We start from the raw sequence: 22,593 nt of genomic DNA, 5'->3' as shown, positions 1-22,593 counted from the left end.
ATAATACTGCCATTCTGGAAGAGAGAAAACACTACTGTTTACAGCTTAGTGGTAAGAATTTTGGCGCTGAACCGATTTTTTTTAAAGGATTTTTATTTCTGAAACAAATATTTTGTCCTAAAATTAGTAGCAGCCCTAAGATATTCCAACACTTCTCTTATTTACACTTTAAAGTTTACAATCACTGTTTACTCACCAGAACGTTGGGTATCTCCTCCAATGGCACCAACATACAAACGTTACATCTGGTGCCACGAAGTACGAAGCAATATTTTGGATACATCATACCTAAATTATTCTTTTTATGTTTATTTTCAAAACATAATCTCAATGTTAATCTGAATGTTCTTTAAGTTATAATAACATACAATAAATAATGTAAATTAATTTCGATGGTAGCAGTGTCTTGATTAAAATGGTAGTCAAAGGACATACTTTAATGGTTGAAGAAAGAATTATTTTGATTAACATCCTCTCTTATGGGGAAAAAAAAAAAAATGATTTGTTCTGTTTCGATTAGAATGTTTTTTTTTTCCTGGGAAAAATTAGGGCATTATTTCGAGGGGCTGGTATACTGTCAATTTGCCACAAACCAGATGATCTGTTCGCTTCCGCTAACCATCTTCTGCCGTTCGAAAACGCAGGGAGGTTGCGTGACCTGGCCACTACTCACCACTCTCATGTCGCTGGTGAGCAGCAGGTTGGAGAGAGACAAGTCCCGGTGCGCGATGTTGTGTGACTGGAGGTACAGCACCCCCTCCACCACCTCCCGCACCACTCTGCTCGCTGCAACACAGTTCACAGTTCACAGCTCACAGTTCTGGGTCGCTGCACATTTTTCAATGCGAAATTCCCCGACTCTCCCCAGTTTTTTTTCCCAGTCTGTATAGGAATTTATTCAGACCATTACATACAATTGTGGTAACTTATGGGTGAACGCGCTACACACGCTACGCACCTGCAGAGCATCAATCCGCACAACATCCAGGTTACCCTGCACTTGAAATACAAACTAACGTAAAATGTGGAAACATGCAGAAACATACAGGAAATCATGCACAAGTTATTGCAGGTGTCATAATGAAAATGTAAGTTACTGTTCACTCTACCTCTTCAGAAAAGTAATGCATTGTAACGGCTGCTCTTCGCTGCCGTCGACAGGTCCTGGTCACTGTTTCTCGCAGAGTGCTACCGCCCCTGGTGTACCGCCCGCCCCCATGGACAAGGGGAGGGGGTGTGCTGTTTATCGGGAATTACCGAAGGCGAGTTAATAATAATGCGCATTACGTGCTTTTGAACCCATTTATTAGGATTACTCCTAAACACAAACACCGCGTGTCGTGCAACTGTGGGTCCACCCGCGAGCGAGGTGTCATGAGCGCAAGTCCGTCCTCTCTCAGTGGCTGCCTCCTCCCGACTCCCCCCGGCACCACGCCGACGCCACAGTTTTGCGTCGCGCGGCGACCACTAGCCAATGGCGTGCAGGGAGCTACCGGGTGGGGCTACACGGACGACCCACTAGGTGCACCAAAGACCTTACAGCATCTTAGTTTACCTATGTAATAAAACTGTATCACGTCCACTTTATTTATCCTCCATCACTCCAGATTTAATGATGTTTAACTGTAGGGCCAAGCAGACAATAAGTGGAAAAGAACAGAGAAAATAATAACATTTACAATTCACTTGTCTAATTTCTAAAGTAGAAGCAATGTGTGTATATTTCTTTGACAAGGACCTGAAACATGTTAAATCAACAGAATAATTTAATTAAGATAGTACAAACAGTAGTAGTTTTAATTATGATGAAATATTCAATTTATTAATTTGTTCGTCAGTGTGTGCATGTGATTGAGGATGTGTGTATCAGTGAGCATGTGTATATCTACGAGTGCCTCTGTGTGCATGTGCGTAAGCATGCGGGTGTGAACCGTTAATATCATTCCGGTACCACAGAAAATCTTAACAACCAATGCTAAACCTTTCCCCCTATGATACAGTAGACTTCCAGTAAAATGCACACGAACATATATTTCAGGCAACACATGCACACATCTTTAACTTCCTATTTCGGCCTCGGTTCAAGATCTGTTTATCAGGTAATTGAACTTGATAAATATCAATTTATTTCATATGTTTTAATTTTCAATGACGATAAAGACAAATCCATTATTTTCAATTACGAAATTTGCTTTTTACAACACCATAAAATCATGGCTGTATGCATGAGTATAGTTTCATAACCCGCACCTAATGTAATAAAGTGGATACAGGCACATGACACATGGCTTCTCGTGTTGCGACGCACAGTTGGCTAGAACACCACGTGAACCGCCACGTGCCAAACTGTGACGCGCACCTTCGAGGTCCGACAGGGTGCCCTTGGCCTTGAGGTAGTTCTGGAAGGCCCCGTTGTGGCACAGCTCCAGGACCAGGTACACGTGGTGCTTGTCCTCGAAGAACGTGTACAGCTCGACGATGGACGGGTGCTTGAGGCGCGAGTGGATCTCCACTTCCTGCAGCACTCGCGCCACCATGTTGGCCGCCCGCATGCGCTCCGAGTCGATCTGCGGCAAGCACGTCCCTCTACCTGGCGCCTCCACCAAACACAGCCACGCGACGCTCACATTCACACACAGAAGCTGAATCTTAAAACATTTCACTTCTTTAAACATCTAATAAATTCTCGGTGGAAAAATTTACATACTCAAAACTATGCATGGTACAGTTACACATCCATTTCTAGTAAGCTTATGAAAAAGCTCACACAGATCATTTTGGTATTAATTGACAGAAAATATTAAATGCTGCCGTTAAACAAAGTAGTTAAACTTCGATACTATACTACAACCTTCACAAAAACTAGGTTGGTTTGTAACAGTTGGGTTTAATATTTTTTTGTGCATTTACAAAAACCAAAAACTTCATTTTACACATTGCAATTCAAAAATATTATTTCATTTTTCAACAAGCAATTATTTTTTTTTTAAACGGTTGTCAGAGATATGACTGATAAATTGTAATCAACTTGTAACTGTAATTACATTTTAACATCAGTAAATCGTAGGCTACTTTACAAACTAGGAAAACACTTGCAACTGAACTTCATTTCACAAAAAATTTCCAGCAAATTGTTTCAACACTAGATTTATATTTGTATATACACACACACTCACTTTAGGTGAAGCACATTTTTAAATAAAATCTTTTTCAAAGTGTCTTTAACTTGATTATTACTGTTCCGGATTAAATACATTATAAAAAACCACAATATTTACCTTTTTAATGGCAACTTCATTTCCTGTTTTCAAACATCTTGCTTTATACACGACTGCAAATCCACCCTTTCCTATTGAATCCTGGACCTCATAGTCCTGAAACACAAATCATTTCTCTTTCGGGAAAATGGAAATACAACTTTGCATAGTAACATTTCTGTCGGCCGGTTGAAGTAATGCCAACAGACAGTCAGCACACTTCTGCCTGGATGTTGGTGCAAGACACGGCCACTATCTAGACGAGCCATCAACTGTACAATACTAAAAAGGGGTAGCAAAGCTATTGCATTGTAACACTAGACGATGTTGCTCGAGTCATGTTATGTATCATAAAATTCTTAGTTCTCATTGATTTATTTAAAAGTTATGACATATCTACCAACAGCGAAGTACCAAGGTGGTAGACACCATACATAAATACAAACAAGTACAAAAATAATGAATGACAACAGAAAAGGAAACACAACAATTATAAAAATAAAAAACATAGACAAAGACAAAAAAGACATACAACATAAAGTAATACCTAACACAGATATTTAAAACATGAACTAAATAATTGAGAAGAAAAAGAAACATAATGCACTGCAATACAATACACTACATCTACTAAATGTACGACATCTTGGCACTATTGGTCACAAATCTGTGCCGTTCTGCTCGCCAGAGCACGGCGAAGCAGCGAGGAAGGCAGGCCCCAACACCCACTGCATTGTCCACCCACTTGTTTCCCATTCACCTAGGCTGGTGTGGCAGCTGTATAACCTGACACCCCCAGCCTACTCAAGCCTCTCTAAATGGCGGCAAACAAGCGAGGCACACTAGTCCCGTTCCGCTACCAGCAGGGTAATACAGATTTGAAACAATGAACAAACATTGCAAGGTAAATATCTTACGTCGCGGCTTTTCCGCAAAGTTAAAATTAAATCACTAAAATAACATCTTCCGACACTACAGAAGTTCCGGTATTTACCCTGTAAACAGTGTTAATAACTATTGTAATACCTATTTCATGAGAAATCACATACATTATAATACCTGTGCATGGACGGTGCCGCATACATTTATTGTTTACCCATACAGGTTTCTGTATTTATTTTGGAGAACTTAAGTCAATTGAGGTATTGTTTTATAAGCATCCAATGAAAAGACAGCATTACAAGGGTTGAGTAACTTTTGTGAATGTCAGTTCCTTCCCTAACAGCAAAAACTGTCGGGAACTAATTATATGAGCAGATAACGTACAAACAATCTGTCTCACTCTCTGTTGATCACAGATCACTAGAATCAGTTAAAAAAAATCCCCCAGAGCAGTTAATTTGAATTTTCCACCATGATACGTATTTGTATCACTGAAAATACATCTTTCCGGCCAGCCAACATGCATCATTCCAAAAAAAAATTCCAAAATAGCTTTAGGAGGATCAGTTGTGGTGATTTGAGATTTAGTGTAAAACCACACCTTAGTTGTGTGTGATAATATTCAAGGATGCCCTTCAGTTCGCACACAAACAACCTTTTTTTTCCTTTATATCTAATTATAAATACAAGTCTGGTGATAACAGGTTGCTACTTACAGAACATTGTTGTGCATCTACTACATTATTACCTGTAAATTGCATTTTTATAAGCAAATTTGCTATAAAAAAAACATGTTTCACTTTTGACAGAAATGATAGGTACACCAAATAAAAATAATAAGAACTTAATGAACCTGCTACTAGTGATGGAGTTGGCACAGTCAAATGATTGGCTGCTAACTCTTCAGATCGGGACCCAACAGCTGTTGTTTTTGACAAACACAATTTAGATGGGAAAATATTTCACAAAAGTATGCTATTATCAAAAATCATATAAATGAGCTACTGAAAATTTATGAAAAATTTGGACTCCACAAAATCCTCACAAACAGGTAGTATGATAGTAAAAAAATTTAAATTCTCAAAAATAAATCATTCTTATTCCCTTTTAAAACTGTTCTCATTAAAACTGAAGGAAAGCCTTCTTTCACTTCCTGACATGTTTTATCATCATTCTCTGGATTGGTGTTGTAATATTTCAAGTAGTTTACCAAGAATGTTCGGTTGTGTTGTTTCAGGTTAGCTACATGTAAATTAATTACCCTCAGTGTGGAATGCTGGTTAGGTTCTTCCGATTTTATGCTAACCTAACCAGTCATTAAAATAGTAAATTGCTGGTAGAATATGTTAAACAATGCAACAACCTTTAAGAAAACAATTCGAAAACATGTCTGCAAAGTGAAAAAGAGCATTGTAAATATATAATTTTTTATTGAAAGATAGGATTATTTTTAATTACCCTTCTCTCTTGTTTCCCAAACGCCACGAATCTACACATATACACCAAAATAATACCAAAACATAAACGTAACACAGCCACACAATTTTTAAAGGTTAATTTTAAAGCAGAGTGTAGAAATTATAATCTAGCCAATAACTCTTGTCATGTTATAATTATTGTAATGAATTCAAGAAATGCCGAAATCTGAAAGCTTTAACAACTCGTTTTAATATATTCTTTAAAGACATACATCTCATGAATAAACTAAATGAAAGCTAACTTTTTATTTTAATTTAACTGCAAAAACTAATTTTATGTTAACAAAAATCATTCACCCACAATATTTATACAATTATTTAGGCTACAAAAAAAGATAACAAACTAAATACAAGTTAATTTAAGTATAACCTTAATATCTTCTCCAAAGCACGGTTTTTCACCAAACAGAAGGGCCATGGTCACAAATAAGCGTCACGGACAGTAAAAATTAACATAATAAATATTAAAAGCAAAAACCAACTAAAATTAAATTAGCATTATAATTTAAAACATTAATGGAGGGAAAACACTAAACAAGCGTCAACAAACAACGACGCCATGCGCATTACTACCAACCTTTATCTGCGATGCACAAACAAAAAAGACGGAATGGTAGGTAAACTAAAATTAATTTTACGCGTATATACGTACGTTTCTTGTGGTGTGTGAATACAATTTTAATTTTTAAAATAAAACATTCTCTAATTGTGTCCATTTTAGTACTTGCATAAAACAAGCATAGAATGGCGTTCTTACGTTCATTTTACAGAATGGGAATAGTCGGTCAGCAGAATTTGTTTAAATTCTTTTATGGCAATAGTCCAAGGCAATGCGATGTTTTTATATTTACGGAAAAGCGATTGAAGCGTTGTTTATCACAAGTGAGAAGTAAGTGAATACTAAAGTACCGGCAACATTTTGTCTAGGGTAGTACAGTATTTTTTTTTCTTTTAATTGCTTGAGATGTTAAGAAAATGAAACGTCAAGTTAAAAAGGAGAGCTTATAGATTTTAGTTTTTAAATCTATATTTGAAAAAGAAGAAAAAAAGCTGTAAAATTTGAAATTAAGAATTTTCTAATTTACGTATGTTGTAACTCTAGTCCTAGTGGGCGTAGTCAGAAGCAGTGCGGCCAAATAAGGATTGTTTTCAGAACTCGGCTCTCGAGTATGTGTTTGCACAAGGATTAGGACAGACGACTGATGAATGATATTATATCAATTGCTACTATTGCTGATGCACGGGATTGAAGGTACAACAATTGCTATTAAACATGCTGTTTTTCTTCGGTCAAAAATTTTACTTGTAATGAAGTAGACTAGCACTCACAGTAACTGACAGGTATGCTGTATTTAAACTTATTAGTGTTTTTGCCTTATTTTAGTTGGTTTTTTTTTGTGGGATTTAATTTTTTGTGCGAATATTTATGTCTCTGTTCCACACAATCACACTATCACGTGGGAAGTGTGTTCAAATTATTTTAGACCTTAAAGTCAAAAGCAATGTGTGTTTATAATTACTCTAGGAAAGTTATACAGAACGTGTCAATCAATTTTTCTATGGGTGTTAAATAACTGTTTAGAGGCCTTCAAGTCGTGGAATGTGAATAGATGATTACAAACAATATAGACAGTATTATAAAGTACATACTAAAGTTTATACACTGTACATAGCAGCAGGAAAAATTGTGGGTTGTCAGCCTATCATAGCTTATGACATACTGGAAGATGGTATAGGACTGTTTGGAGGTCAGGAAGAGACAGCCATAATGAGATAAACTGCTATGAGCTGGTAGAAAAACTCGAGAACAACTGATATTATTGAATACAACATTGTTACTGTTATGACTTCCACAGCTAGTCAATGCGAATTAAGTTGTGGCTGTAAATGTTAAAAATAATTACAAATAATAAGTTTTTGTTTTGCTTTATGAGGTAACCAAATATGTTTGCTAATACCTCTGACAGGTGTATGAAATATTTTGTTTTGGTGTTTATTAATTTTTGCTTGGTCGTCCAAAGATTAACAAACAACGTATTTTGGACAGTATGTGTTAATATATTGAAAAAATCTGTATGACTTTTAGGAATGTTGTAGAACGGACTGTATTCAGTAGTACACATCAATAGTGTTTACATTGACATAACCATTGTTAATATCTAAAGTACTATTGTTTTGTGCATTATTATAAATAATATAAAAAATAAAATAAAAAGCATTGGACGACTGAAAATAGTCAGACATTTAAACATTAACGTCAGATCTGTTGTATCCGCAGATGCTCCGAGGATGTGAGAGAGATTAAATGCTCTAATTTTTGTCCATCTCAAGTCTCAACATAATAACAGTTTTTATTAAGGAAATTAGCTGTGAACTTAATTGGTCTTTAATACTTTGCTGCTTATGTGAAATTTATGTATAGGTAAACTAATTTTTACACACTGTGCAATTTTAACAACATGATGGTATTTTTTTTCCCCTCAGAGATGGGCGATGTTCCGAAGGAGTTATCTAAAGAAGAGCTGAAGAAACGATTAACTCCGCTTCAGTACCATATTACACAAGAGAAAGGGACTGAGAGGTAGTTAATTTATTAAGTGAAAGGTCTTTAATTCGGGACCAGGACTTGCTGGATTATCAAATGTCAATATGGTTCTAAGGTTAATATAAAGTGTGAAATGTAGCCCGCTACAAAAAACGGAATGAAAACTGACAGCAACAATAAACACTGAGTAAACTAAACATTCAGACTGTGCAATGATGCGACCTAGTGCCAAAGTCAACAGCCGGAATCCACCTGTAGAAATCCGATTATGAGCGTCTTCGTTTAAAGACCTAACACTGCTCTAGTCGTCAATTCCCATTTTGTCGCGAGGTATTCAGATCCTCTAAGCTCTCTGTGTATATCTGTATTGCTATAAAAATGACTTGATGTCTGCAGTTATCAAACCCATGTTATTGTATTCCAGGTATTATTTTACCTTATTTGATATTTTCTGTGGGTACAAACTTTATAAAGATTGTTTACGTACCACTGGTTAAAGGTCTATCATTTTGTTCACGACATTAATGTTACAAATAGGTAGATCACCAGTCAAATGTATTAAAAATAAAATAAAATACAGTGGAAGATAGTCCCTTTGACTATAATCACAAATTGATTGTGAATTTTGCAGGATGATGGTCACTTCATCAATCACTGTAAGGTCTGGCACATGTCTGTAAACCTGTGCACAGCTTACATTTGAAGTTCTTTATCATTTTTCACTGTTATATGGTGTGCTTTATTTTTTTTCTTCCCCCCCCCCCCCCCCCCGGCCTTTTTTCCTGATCTCATTGCATTTATTTAATAGTTTGTAGAGAGTAGCAACATGGCATGTGAACTCTTCCTCCACACAGCCACTTTAGTAATGTGTTTGAATCAGTGTGACTGGAGCGTACGCGATGTTGTAGACCCTTCACCGGCCAGTTCAACAAGTTCTCGGAGGAGGGCACGTACCTGTGCGTGGTGTGTCGCGCCGAGCTGTTCTCCTCCCGCACCAAGTTCGAGTCGGGCTGCGGCTGGCCGGCCTTCAACGACGTCGTGGACCAAGGGAAAGTCAAGCTGACCAAGGACACGTCCCACGGTCAGTTGGGCGCCGGTCGCGCGGCGACAGATCACACCGGGCAGTCTCGAGTTTGTATTTCCGTAACATACCGTACGGAGACATGTCAGCCACGATGAGCCGTGTTGTTCCGAGGACCAATGACCGGGCTGTTGGGGGGGGTGGGGTTGCTAACCCATTGTGTATTTTTCCAATATTTGTTGGTACACGATGGTTCATTTAAAATAAAGCTTATGCATGTTTAATATATATAAATCATAAAATTAGGTATAGTCATGTAGTGTATCTTGTAAGCTGCTTTCCAATAGCCTAACATCATATAAGTAGGAACTTTAAATCAAATGTTGAAATCATATGTTATAGATATAAAGTAAGAAAACAGTAGGTATTTGTTATAATTTGCTTTTTACTGCTTGTCATTAATTTTATTTTTTTTTTTTTTCCAGTTCTGTGCATGTAGGTATGAAGTGTGTTTTCTTTGAATATGCATTAAAATAGAAAATATATATTTTTTTGTTTATAGCATGGTTTCTTTGTCGCAATAACCGGGCTATATAGTTATTATTATAAAGGAATTAGCAAGGATTTAGATTTGTTGCATGTTCCTTTTTTTCCCTTGTGAAAAATAGTTTCGAAAAAAAATATCCAGAAATTTTTTTTAAAATATAACACATAATGTGGTTTGATTTTTTAGCTCTTTACCTTTTATTTTTTTAGTTCAATTATTTTTTTTCACGGCACAGACTTATTATGGAGTTCGTATTACCCCCAAGTGTGCAGCAGTTCAAAACTGTCATCACCCTCCAAGTGTGTTCTTTACTACATAGTTTGTAGCATACTGTTAAATGTGTTCTACTGTAGCAAGTGTTTGTCACTCCCACTAATGCCTCACGTTTCAGCTATTCCCTGTTTCCTGTTTTATTTCCTGTGCTTTGCACCTGCTGTGTGTTGTCTGTGTAGAGTGTGTGTGTGGCGTCTACTTAGCGTTATTTTAGGGTGGTCATACACAGGCTTTAAAACTATCACTAACATATGTTTCTGTATGCAATTATGTATCAATATCTGTAAAAAAAAATTAATATGTTGCTTAAGTTAGTCACAGTGCACAGCACTGGAATAGCATAGTGGGGGAAGGTTGCACATGTAGAACTAAACATCATACTAGTTGATTAAAGCAATTCAAAACATGTAGTTTAGTTTGTAGCTGTTCAACTTTACGTTGTAGGTTCAGTAGTCTAGACTGTTGGGACCTTAAAATATTTTTTAAGTATAATTTTTTTTTTAATTTTGATTTAACTGTACATTACTGAAATAACTTTAAGTTAAAAGTTGTCACAAACACGTTGTGTACTTACTTATAAATAGAAAATTGAGCAGAATAAATAATAGCATGATTGCAAAGACTACACGAGTCACCCATATCTTGCACGGACGTCTCTAAGTTTATTTCGAAGATAAAACTGCTTTTGGTGCAGTATAAGTCGATTATAACCTTACCTACAGAGAAAATTGCAATGTTGTATTTGGTTGAGTTGTATAGCATTCCGCCCATTGTTGTAACCTTGCCACGTGGATCCTTTTTCACTGGTGTAGGTTGATGGAGTTTTTAGTGTTTTGGGGATAGTAAATAACCTCTGAGGTGTGTACGGGGAATTTAAAGCTTAGCCCTGGTGTATTTTATAAGAGTTTGCATGCATACAGTTTGTCTGCAGTTCTCATTAGTATAAACAGTCTGTAAGTAAAAAATTCTTCTAAACAATTTGTGTACATAAATACGTATAGGTATTATTGACAGTGTGTGTGTGACTGCAGTGCTGCCACATTATTAAACCATAATGAAAATTTTTGCTGGTTTTACATGCCTATTACGTTTTCTTATCTGTCAACTTTGTGAAATACAAATACTTTTATTATTATTATTATTTATAATTATTACTATCAAATAACAGTTCATTTGTGAACTGGATTGGTGACATACCTACCAATGGCTGTAAGACTTGTAATTTTTGAACTCATTTAATGACATCTTTGGTTCTGGAGACTTGCCTTATAGTTTATCTACATTGTTGCACAATAGTTTCACTAATATTATTAATTTAATTAATATGCTAGATTTTCATCTCACTGGCTTAGATGACATAGGTGTTTCTTTACCTTTCTGAAGCATCTTCAGAAGCATCTGTGTTTTCTTATCTTAATTTTATTTACGTTGCAAAAATAATAGACTTTCTGAATAGAATCATTCAATGAAGGGAGTTTTGTTAACAAGCTATGCTGCCATGATTTGTTGTCAGTAGTATTTTGAGCATGTGGTAACTTAACTCTTACTTGGTTCTTATCATAAGAAGACACCTGTCCATACATTCTTCTTGGTAATCACATTTGCATTGTATGTACCTTACTGACTACATGTAAATAAATATGACAAACTACTGGTCAAAAATAAAAAAAAAAAAATTTTAATTCACTCAGTTGCAGTATGTAACATTCTGGTAGTTCAGGTATACTGCCACATTTTAATGTATGTAGTATTTTAAAAATAGGTTAATACGCGAGGAATCAGAATGCCTGTGATAATAAGGAACAGGTGACTAGTTCCAGCAAGCTGGCAGCACTGCAGGCAGGTGTGTTTGAATGCCAGGTGGTTGGGTTTAACAGCCTTGTCTGCTCTTGTTTCTCCTCCCCACTGCCGCATCCCTCGCCGACACTTGCCCTCTCCACGAATCCGCGTCCCAACTCAGTCGGCGGCAACCTTCTGTTGTTGATCGCGAACCCAGGCATGGTGCGCACGGAGGTGACGTGTCGGGGGTGCGGGGCCCACCTGGGACACGTGTTCGACGACGGCCCGCGGCCCTCCGGCCGCCGCTTCTGCATCAACAGCGCCTCGCTGGAGTTCCGGCCGGCCGCCTCCTGAGACCGCGCGTCCTCGCGTCGCAGTCATGCCTTTCGCTTTCTTGATTCCCAGATGTAAATATTTTTACAAACTTTCCAAAATATTTTTGTAAATTTAATTTCCTCGCTACATCAGGCTTGGTATTTTCAAGCTACACATCGCTGTGATGTTTTATTAAATGCTACTGCTTTGTGCATTATTTTAAATTATTTGTACTAGTTTAATTTGTAACTTAGATTTGACACATTAGTAATATTTATTTTTGGGCATTTTCATGTTAATATATTAATATTAATTTAATTTTAATATGTAGTTTACACAATGAAGCATTTGACGTGATTGTGTTGGTACTCCTGAACAAAGACTTGCAATTGTGCACTGAAATTTAATTATACATATCTTATGCTTTTTTTTTTTTCTAATTAAAAATGTTTGATTTCCTGGCTTTGTCTTGTTTGATGTTTGAAATGGGGCCCACAAGAGCCACAAAGGGACAATTATTACTTTAACGATGCAACAATGATTATGTTTTTTCTAACACATACTACTTTTAGTCACATGTGTTTGCTAAATGCTAATAGCGTGGCCTCGTGCACATATTTTATTTTTACATTATTACATTATTAAATGTCATTTTTGCAGGTGATTAAATTACTTCTCATTGCATTGCTTAGTGGTCTTTAGTATTGAATTTCTATGTTCAGGTTTTAGAAGACACACCTGTACCTTCTCAACCTTAATCATACTCTAGAGATGTCTGATATTAATCACACCTTTTCTCTCCCAACCACAGTAATGTTGGGTCTTGGGCACTGGAGACATCCTTTAAAGACAAGCAAATATGCTCGATTCCTTTGGGTGTTTCCAACATTACGTACGTTTGTTTTTTTGAACAAATACAAGATTTTTTTTTTTAACATAGTTCCTTAACAGAAACATTTAGAGTTAACATTTGTTCATTAAAAATGATATTGCAGGAGTGCAGATACGAATAATGGTTAACAGAAATTTAAAAAAAAAAGTATGGTTTATAGTGTTTTGTGTCTGGTTTTGCCACGCCTACCAACTTGCTGAGTCCAGTTATACCGCAGAAGGTTCTCTTTCAACTGGAGCTCATGCAGGCATACCCAGCTGCCTGTTTGCTGGTGATGTGAATTGTCTGTTGTGGCTCAGCATAAAAATGCTTATTCGCTTTACTTTCACTACCGCACTGAAGTTCTGCTAGTCAGAGGCGTAACTAAGACTAGTTTCCACACGGAAACGAAAACCAAAACCTTACCTGACAACACCTCGTTTCACCACCACACATTAAATCCACTATTCCAAATATTTTTGATGCAACTTAGATGGTGAATAAATAGATTTATTTGCAGTCATTTCATTTTTAGTACATCACAAGTTGGATAGTATGTGAAAAATACCAGTTTTAAAATCTTTGATTATATAAGAGAGTGTGTTTCAATATAATTAATACAGTTCATCTGCCCTTCAACATTTTTTTTTTATTCTAACACTACAATATTCAAGTAATTATCTCTACTAAAAATAACTGTGCCAGTTTAGCCCCCCCTCCCAAATGCGGTGCCCAAGGCACAAGCCCCGTCTGCCCCCCTCTAGTTACATCCCAGTACTGGTGCAAGTCTTTGATACACACCAGCAGCTTACAACTGGTGGGTTGCAACTAACAAGAGTGCTGAAAGCTGTGATGGCTCTCTTACTTAATGTGGTAAGCTGTGAATAATTGCCTTCCAATTTTTTTTTTTTTTCTGTATCCAAGAGATTAAATTGCAAAGAATTTACACACTTCTCTAAATATGTGTGTTCTCGTACATAACATTAAACAGGATGGTATGTCTTTGAATGTTCCTGTCCTCTGTCTCATTTCTGTTTCCTCGAATCAAGTGAACCCGTTTCTTTTTTCTTTGTATCGTTTTACACGGGTGTGCCAAATGTATTATGATCTCAAAGAATGTGAAAATGCTGATGCTAACAACACTAGGCCACATCTCGCTGATGTTTTGGAATTGAATGCTAACAAAGAAAGTAGCATCTTAATGGGAAATGAAAAATATTTAAACCAAATTCTAGTCGTCTGCCTAAAATTGAGAACAATTAGGGAGCACCTACAAGATTGAAGACTTTGATGCGCTTTGACCAAATCAATCAAAGTGAGATGTTAAAATATAAACAATTTTTATCGGGAATATGGTAAGAGCCCGTCTACAATAGTCCGAACCTGTGCGTGGTCCGTGTCCTTATCCGAATGTGAGTGACGTCACATTGTCTCACCGAAAACTGCCCTGTCCACATTTGCGATGTCCAATGTCCGAATGTATTGATTTCTAAAGTTGTTACCAGAGCGCAGTAAATGTGCCAAACCAAATGTTTTTGTTTATTGTTTTGATGCTTTGTTGTTTGAGATTGAACTTATGAAAGTTATGGGAGTTCAATATTATATATTTATTCAGTAAGGCAAAGTGGCTCTTCTTGACTTATAATTTCCTTCTATTTCCTTCAATAACAAAAACAAATACCACGTTTTCAAACGGGAACCGGAAATTCAAATATCGTGAGAGTTCTGTTCTTTTTCTGTGTCCGAAGTACACAGGTTGGGACAAAAAGTTCAAATTGACGAATGTCTTTGGACCAGGTAGGTTCGGACCTTCGCCCACTTGACGCATGACGTCAGAGGGTCACATGGACCAATCAGCGACGAGTGTCCTTTGGACACAGTTTAGGACATTGCTATTGTAGACGGGCCTTAATTATCAATGGAACAATGAAGTTTTTAATTACTATGAGGCTGGTGTTAAAATAATGCATAATAAAACTTGGTTTGGGTCACGGTTGCATTTTAAAAAACTGTCTAAGTATAAACGTGGAGTGTGTGACAGTTAACGGAGATTTACTTGGCTGCATGATGTAGGGAGGGAGGGAGTGAGAAAAAACTCTTACCAACCCTACATGGCCACTCGCACACCCACCCCAACAAGGCTAGTTTATTTTTAGATTCTCTCCAGCGAATGCCAGCCCAGCAAGTCATGCTACTTGCCCGCGCCAGTTGTGGCTGAGTGACTGACGCGTTGGCCACAATAACGCTTTCCATAGTGCTTTTCAAGCACTGCTCTGATATTTTAACAAAGGGCCGAATTCAGAGAGCTCTTTCGACGGTTATACACACACCGAAGGCTTTTCAATTGAAGCTGCTGGGCAGAGACGTTTTTCAGTGGTTGGTTGACTGCTGGATAAGGAGAGCCAACCACTTGAAAGTGAATGTGGTCTGAAGCTCATTCGAATGCATGTTCAGTTGAAAATCGGCGGAGCAGTTGGTGGTTTTAATATATAATTCCCACATAAAAACGTGTTCATGTATGTTTGTAATTGTTTAAAACATTTATGTCATATGGCAGATATGTAAAATGTTTTGGAATTAAATATGTTTTTTTAAAGAAATCGTTTCTCCCGCAAAGTGTGCATCAGACACAGGGCCGGAACTAAGGGGAGGCATGGGGGGCATGTGCCCCGGGCGGCAAATATTAGGGGGCGGCAAAATATGAAAAGTGGTTCACTAAAACAAAATGAAACTAGTCATTAAAAAAAGTTTTGAAAGTGTAAATATCGCAACCAATAAGTTAGCCAAGAAATTAAGAAATTCTATTTAACTTGACTATGCATAATTCTTAAATATATTTGTACTTCAAATGCGCTACTTCACTCTAAGAAACAAGTATTACCGTAATTCGTGTTCTGGAGTGAGTAAAACCACTGCGATGAGAGCTGGCATCTCAAGGACCCGTTGCGCGGGTGATCACTTGGATGAGCAAGATGTAGCCCTTTCTCTGATAAATACCCTCATTTTTCCAGCCCCTACTCAGTCGCACCTGTGTTTTCGTACCATGTGCGTCTCAGCTTGAGGACGGGAGCAGATAGCAGTTCCCGAAACGTCGCTTGTTTCTGTTTTAGAAAAACTATTGTGTTTGTTTTGTCTTTTCGTTTTGTCGTGTTATTGTCTCATTTCAACTGTTGTGCTGAATTTTTTTGGGTTCAATATTTTTGTGCTGTCATCATTTGTGGGGTTTTTATCGTTCTATTCTGTTTTGGAAAACTATTGTGTTTGTTTCGTCTTTTCATTTTGTCGTGTTTTTGTCTCGTTTCAACCATTGTGCTGAATTTTTTTGGGTTCAATATTTTTGTGTCGTCATCATTTGTGGGGTTTTTTCATTCTCTTAGTACATTTTTCTTTGTTTTTCTTTGTTTGTTGACCATATTCCTGTTACGGAATATTTTGTGGTGTTTATATCCTGTTGACAACAGCAATTTTTTGCTTAATTTTTGCTTTTTGTCTTTTGGTAATTTTACTTATTTATTTATTTTTTATTTTATCTTCTACAGAAAAAGTGCTTAGAAATGGCGTATGTCCAAAAAACTGACATGAAGTAATATTGGAAGTCATTGACAGATTAATTATGAAACTGAGTAACTGGTTTAAGGCTTTGGCAAGTGGTGTTCAAATTCATAAAATGGAAGTAGAAGATTTAAAAGTCAAAGCAGCAGAATTAGGAAAAACAGTGCCGATCTTAACAAAGAAGATTTCGTATTTGTAATTGAAAGTTTTAAGCACCATGCATTAACAGTAGACTATGAATTAAAATATGCTACAGCATCAACAATGTTGAGCCTTATCTACAAAAATAAACTGGAAGATGCACATTCTAACATTAGTACTGCTCTGAAAATGTTTCTCACCCTTCCAGTTACAATTGCGTCAGGTGAAAGAAGTTTTAGTAAACTTAAACTTATTAAAAGCTATTTGAGAAGCACGATGGGCCAGCAGAGATTAACAAATCTAAGTATTATATCTATTGAACACAAACGAGCTGCTTTGATAAATTTTGATGATATTATTAACACTTTTGCAGCTAATCATGCTCGAAAAATTAAATTTTTAATTGAATTTCTTTGTATGGTTATCAATACAATATTATACTTAATTCAGAATAATATGTACCATATGTAATTTTAGTACTTAATAAACTTATTGGTAAGAAATTAATTTTCACTGTTGTGCAAACAATAAACAATAGTTTGATAACAGTATTTCATTATAATAAAAATGTAATTGTATTAGTTTTCCAATAAGTGTACTTGATAAATAAAAGTTCTCAATTATGTATAAGTGAATGGTATCATTTCAACCACCGCTTCTAACGAAAAAGGGTATTTTATAATGTTGGTAAGGAGGGGGCGGGAAATTAATCTTTTCCCCCCCCTAACGAATCTCATAGTTCCGGCCCTGATCAGACACGTGTTTTGTAGTGACGGCAGATGATTTGGATGAAATTCCAAATCACACTGACGAGATTATTGAATATTTTGATGATCTTGAAAATGAAAATCCAGTTCCGCGAAGGTATATAAGAAATTTTGCAGACCCGTTTGATTTTTATCGGGATCAAGAGTTCGAAACACAGTTTTTTTTCTCTGTTAGAAACTGCATCTTTTTTTTTTTTTTTTTTTTTTTCGATTACAGTTTTGTGCTTTCTCACGAGATCAAAAATAAACGCTTTTTCATCGGGAGAAAACGCTATAATTTTAGGCAACGTATCCATCTTCACAAAATTTCTCAACCTCGTGTCCAATCCAAACAAAAAATTATTTTCAGCGGGAAAGGCGTTTTTGAAGTATGAGGGGTGGAGAGTCTGCCAGATGAATGAAAGTTGGATGAGCTTTCGAAGGTCAACTCTGAATTCCGGCCTAAACAATTTGTACTCACTCGTAACAAATGTATTAAAAACTAATATCGGATAGTTATTTACACACACACTCAAATACACACTGCAATTAAAAAAATTACACCAACATATCTTTGCATGTCACACTACATTTTTGAAACTAACAATTACCATAAAGTGTGCGACTCGTACGCGGGCAAATACGGTAAATGAAAGTAGTTGTTTTGACTCGCATGTTCTACTAGTCACTGTGAGTGCTATGTTATTATGTCAAGGAGAAGAGCCGAAAGCATCCATACAACATTCACTCGTAATGAAGTCTAGAGGGCCCTCTTTTAGGTAATCTCAGTTTCTATATGTTAATTATATTTACGTAGACGTAACTCAAAACACGTGCCGCACTAGGTCATGTCTCCGGGCATAGGACAGGACAAGTAGCGCCATGTATAGTGATGTGTTTACGATTGTACCAGAACTCTAAATGTAATGATTCCATAATTAGTCAACCAGTCATTGACTCAGCATCTTCAGTGACTTAAACAGCTGGAGGAATCTCTACTGCGTAAGATCTACTTCCTGCCAAACAGGTGTCTACGTCACACCCAGAAACGAGTCCCTGGTCTACATGTGGACTATCTCGCAGAGTACATTAATTTAGGCTAGTTGGAACCCGCATCAACTACACACAACCATTATGTCATATCATCAACAAAACAGAAGTGATTCCGCGATCCAAAGGCACATGCTGACACCACTACAACCACCTTTAATATATCTATGGCCTCATGATGTTTTCAAAAACGCCATACAGTCAAACCTCTATCTATCGTTTTTCAGGGGACCAACAAAAAAATTCAGTAGATGCGGACATTCAATAGATGTGGACTTCACTCTAAGAATTTTTTAAAAATATTACAACCTCAAAATTAGTGTCAGAAATATATCAGTTACTTATCATAAAAGTTAATCAGTTGAAAAATAAATAAAAATGGAAGTATTTTACTTAATTCAATTTACACTTGCAAAAAAAAACATATGCACAATAAATCTACATGGAAATTAAAGTCTTTTTCAATATCCTGAAGTCTGAAATATGTTTACTCATGTCATCAAATGTAGAGCTGTACTGAAGAAGCCGATTTTGCCAATATTTAGTTGAATCGGCATTTCTGCCGACTTCCGATACGCTTGTTAATTTTCGGCCGATATTACTGAAAAACGAGAGACTGCCATAACCTAAAAATCCACGATTACCCATTTCACTTTTCGTAGTAGTACTGCATTCTTTCAGATCGCATTATTTCTTCGCAACATGTGCCAAACGTACATATAAAAATTTAACATCCTTTTTTCAATAATGTTCTTTAATTTTAATGTCATAAATAAATACATTACCGTCACGGTAAATATACATCTCGGTTGTTACGGTAACTGTAGTGCAAATGTGGTAGCTATCGTGCTTCTGCAGTAATTATGGTATCGACAAAGAATCTTTAGTTCTTTTTATGGTAATTATCTTAGGATAACAATTGGGTTTGTACTGTAGTTATGGTACATCATCCATAATTCTTCGCAGGTTGTTGTTCATTTGTCTTTTCTTCATATTTACGTGCTCCATTACTTGGCTGCAGATTTAAGGTGATTTTTACTACTGTATACTATCGTTACTGTTTTTATGACGGTTTCTTTCTAAGATATGGTTATTTCTGCAAAATCTTTATGGTTAAACGATCATCTATTATAATTTATAGTGATGGGACCACATGTTTTGTACGATCAATGCGGACAAAACGATAATTCGAACATCGGTACAAGCGGACTTTTTTAACCTTAGTTGTATGGCAATTTTGCCGGGACCGTAGAAAGTATACGATAAACACGGACAATCGATACATGCGAGTTCGATAGATAGAGGTTTGACTGTATATCGTACATAAGTTTAAATTCAATCTAGATAATAAGAATGACATAATAGCAGATGCCGAGAAATAATATGTTTGCTATTATATTATGAACTTGCCGTCCGCCGCGGTCTCGTGTTCGAGGTCGGGCGCAGGTCCTAGCGGGGTGGCTGGCTTTCTTAGAGATTTCTGTTCCGGGAGGGCGCCAGGCTAGCTCGGTGTCTTACCGTGTGATGGTCGTGGGTTCTTTGCCCCAGCGTGGCCCGCTAGAACCGTCGGCGGTGATGGAATTTGTTTCCTGATTAGGTTGGGTTGTTTAGGTTAATTTACATACACTGTTCTGGTTCTACGGGTCGCACGTCGCGCACGGGAGGTGTGGGGTGGACGTTTTATTGTTCACGATTTACACTGGTTCATTACATTGGGCGCGAGGTCTACTCGGCGGTACATGACTGTCAATGAGGCGCCGGAACACGTAGAAGTTTTGATTACACTATTATTACAATTACACTTGACAAAACGGCACTCTGTGGTGCTTTTACATACACGATTACACTGCACACGTTATCTGAGAGGGACACCTGCGTGCCTCTACGTGTGTTTACTTATTAAGTCCTCACGCCAGTCGCAGTTGAGGGAGAGCGTTCGATTAGCATCGGCTAATCTCGTAATCGGTAACTTGCGATGCGCGGGCCCACCTGTGTGGACCGCGGCTCGCTACTAAATTAAAAACATGTTTAAGCTTGGGTGTAGCCTGTGCACTGGGCGATTAACTAAAGTTCTGGGGTGGCGGGAGACGGCCCGTACCGTATACTGCAACGGCCCCGCATAATGCTTTGTGTGGGGCGTGTTAAATTGACGCGGCTGGGTTAGGCCCTACACCGGAAAAGGACCGGGCGCACACAGGGAGTATTTAAAAAAAGGTTTTGGTTGTGACTATAATTACCAGATGGACGTTCGGTGAAACAAAGAAATGCTGGCTCCCCGTGGGACGTTCGTCCGTCCCGTTCCGCGAGTCGCGCTGGCGCGAAGGGAGGGGTGAGCTCCCTGTCGCGCCAGAGTTTCTAAAGTTTCGTTATTCGTAAAAATCTATATAATTAACTAAATTTAAGTGGCTCTAAATTCACATAATAAAACATAATGATTAATTTAATATCTATATATGTTTTAGAATTGACATTTCATAAGTTTGTCTAAAATAAGTTTGCATATTAGAGTCAAGCTGGAGACTGTCTGTTTCTTGGTAACTACTCCAGTGGCGAATGATATGCTAATTTGGGGTGGTTTGCATTACGTCACTCGTTTCACTACCGAATTTAGGCTGAAGGCCGCAAGGGTTGCACTCACAGCTGTTTTAGTAGGAAGCTACACGTGAGTGACCCAGGCACTCCTACGTCGCACTCTATTAATTAGGGGCTTTTGTTTGTTTTTGATTACTTTATTATTGTGTGGGGAATTTTGTAGGCACAGGGAGTGCGTTGCATGCGTAATTAAAATGGTTCGCTATTCTCTACCTTGGGTTGCGGTCCGCTCACTTGACTCAAGTGGGCCATGGCTAGGGGTGTTTTCCGTTACCGGAGCCGAGTACTGGCGGGTGCAGGTCGGGCTTTGGGGTGCCCTTCGGCCGTACGATGTCAAACTTAACAGAAGACCGCCACCATGATGATAAGAGTATTTAAAATATAAGAATATTGGATACTTAACAGCAGTAAATTCTGCATGCACTCACTGGAGGAATCTAAGAGTTGGGTCATAATTAGTGGTTAGAATTTTTGCTTACATTTTGCCATCACCCGGCCTCTGTAGAACGTCCGACACCGCTAACGGAACGCACCCCTAGCCATGGCCCAACCGATTCAGGCGAGCCCCTGATGTCAAGGTAGAGCAAAGGGCTGTATCTAATTAATCAAAGACATCAACCGCAGTTCATAAAAAATTAAACCTAAATTAATAGTAACTCGACTATTAATTAAAAACCCCGCCCAAGAAAAGTGCGACCTTAATAAGTTTGTGAGTGCTTCCTTTGCGGCTTTCAACCTTAATTAATTATAGTGTTGTGTTAACGTAAATATTACCTCCTGGTTTTTTGTTTGTAACTAGCCACAGAAGCAGTCAGCAAGTGACGAACAGTCTCTGTGTGACTCTTAATATTTAAACTTAATTTACGTAAATTCGTTAATAATTATTAAAGGGTATCTGTCAATCAGGTTCATTAGCAATAATTAATGTACGAATTTAGAGCTGCTCTCAACTTCTTAATAAAATCATTTCCGAATAATGGAACTTAAGCAACTTTGGCGCTTGAGAATGCTGAGACCTTCCCTCGCGCCAAGGACAAACGCCAGTACCAAGCGACTCGCGGACCGGGGCGGATGTGCGTTCCACGGGGAGCCATCAACCTTGGTCCACACCGAACAGGACTTCTGGTAATTATAGTCATAAAACCCAAACCTATTTTCTTCGTTACGTTAACTCCCCGTGCATCCCCGGTCCTTTTACGGTGTAGGGCCTAACCCAGCTGCTTAACTATAAACTCTCCCCACGAGACATTACATGGGGTAGTCTACTTTACAGCACAGGTTGACTCCCGCCACCAATGAACTTTCATTAATATCGAGTGCACAGGCACCGACGACAACCACGAGTAAACTTTGTATCTAATTTAACTGCGGGCCGCGATTCCCACAAGTGAATCTGGACGCCGCCCAGTTAACAATTTTCGGGATTAGCTGCCTCCAATCAACCTCCCCCTTAACCTCGACTGTCGTAAGGGCTTAACTAGTGACAGTGCGTCAGAGCATTCATATTGTACTAATTGTAACATTGTAGGGTAATTCTTCTTGCG

General features: G+C 37.6%; 2 protein-coding genes across 8 annotated transcripts in view; one reads left to right on the top strand and one right to left on the bottom strand.

The window, feature by feature from the left end:
- The window catches only part of LOC134537440 (serine/threonine-protein kinase PLK4), a 30,308-nt gene extending 23,979 nt beyond the window's left edge, over positions 1 to 6,329 (bottom strand). Inside the window, exons 1-4 of one of the 3 annotated variants that reach the window (XM_063377878.1) lie at positions 6,270 to 6,329; positions 3,279 to 3,374; positions 2,360 to 2,567; positions 674 to 786 (exon numbers count right to left, since the gene is read on the bottom strand). In XM_063377878.1, the coding sequence (XP_063233948.1) occupies positions 674 to 786; positions 2,360 to 2,552 (306 nt within the window). In that variant the 5' untranslated portion in view covers positions 2,553 to 2,567; positions 3,279 to 3,374; positions 6,270 to 6,329. Of the gene's footprint in view, positions 1 to 673; positions 787 to 2,359; positions 2,568 to 3,278; positions 3,375 to 5,987; positions 6,204 to 6,269 lie in introns of those variants that run through there. The other 2 variants (XM_063377876.1, XM_063377877.1) reach the window with 2 other exon arrangements.
- On the top strand, positions 6,317 to 12,556 carry LOC134537442 (methionine-R-sulfoxide reductase B1). 5 transcript variants are annotated; one of them, XM_063377881.1, is made up of 4 exons: positions 6,317 to 6,506; positions 8,102 to 8,198; positions 9,071 to 9,243; positions 12,000 to 12,556. In XM_063377881.1, the coding sequence occupies exons 1-4, from the start codon at positions 6,362 to 6,364 to the stop codon at positions 12,134 to 12,136; spliced, it is 552 nt and encodes a 183-aa protein (XP_063233951.1). In that variant the 5' UTR covers positions 6,317 to 6,361; the 3' UTR covers positions 12,137 to 12,556. The 5 variants fall into 5 exon arrangements, with proteins under 5 accessions (XP_063233951.1, XP_063233950.1, XP_063233953.1 ...); XM_063377880.1 differs by having other exon boundaries at positions 6,362 to 6,506; positions 11,964 to 12,556; XM_063377883.1 differs by having other exon boundaries at positions 6,375 to 6,545; positions 11,964 to 12,556.
- Positions 12,557 to 22,593: the final 10,037 nt, after the last annotated feature.

This window comes from Bacillus rossius, chromosome 12, assembly GCF_032445375.1.
Source record: "Bacillus rossius redtenbacheri isolate Brsri chromosome 12, Brsri_v3, whole genome shotgun sequence".
Lineage (NCBI taxonomy): Eukaryota > Metazoa > Arthropoda > Insecta > Phasmatodea > Bacillidae > Bacillus > Bacillus rossius.
Note: the sequence above shows the minus strand (reverse complement) of the source record. Positions and strands in the feature narration are given on the sequence as shown.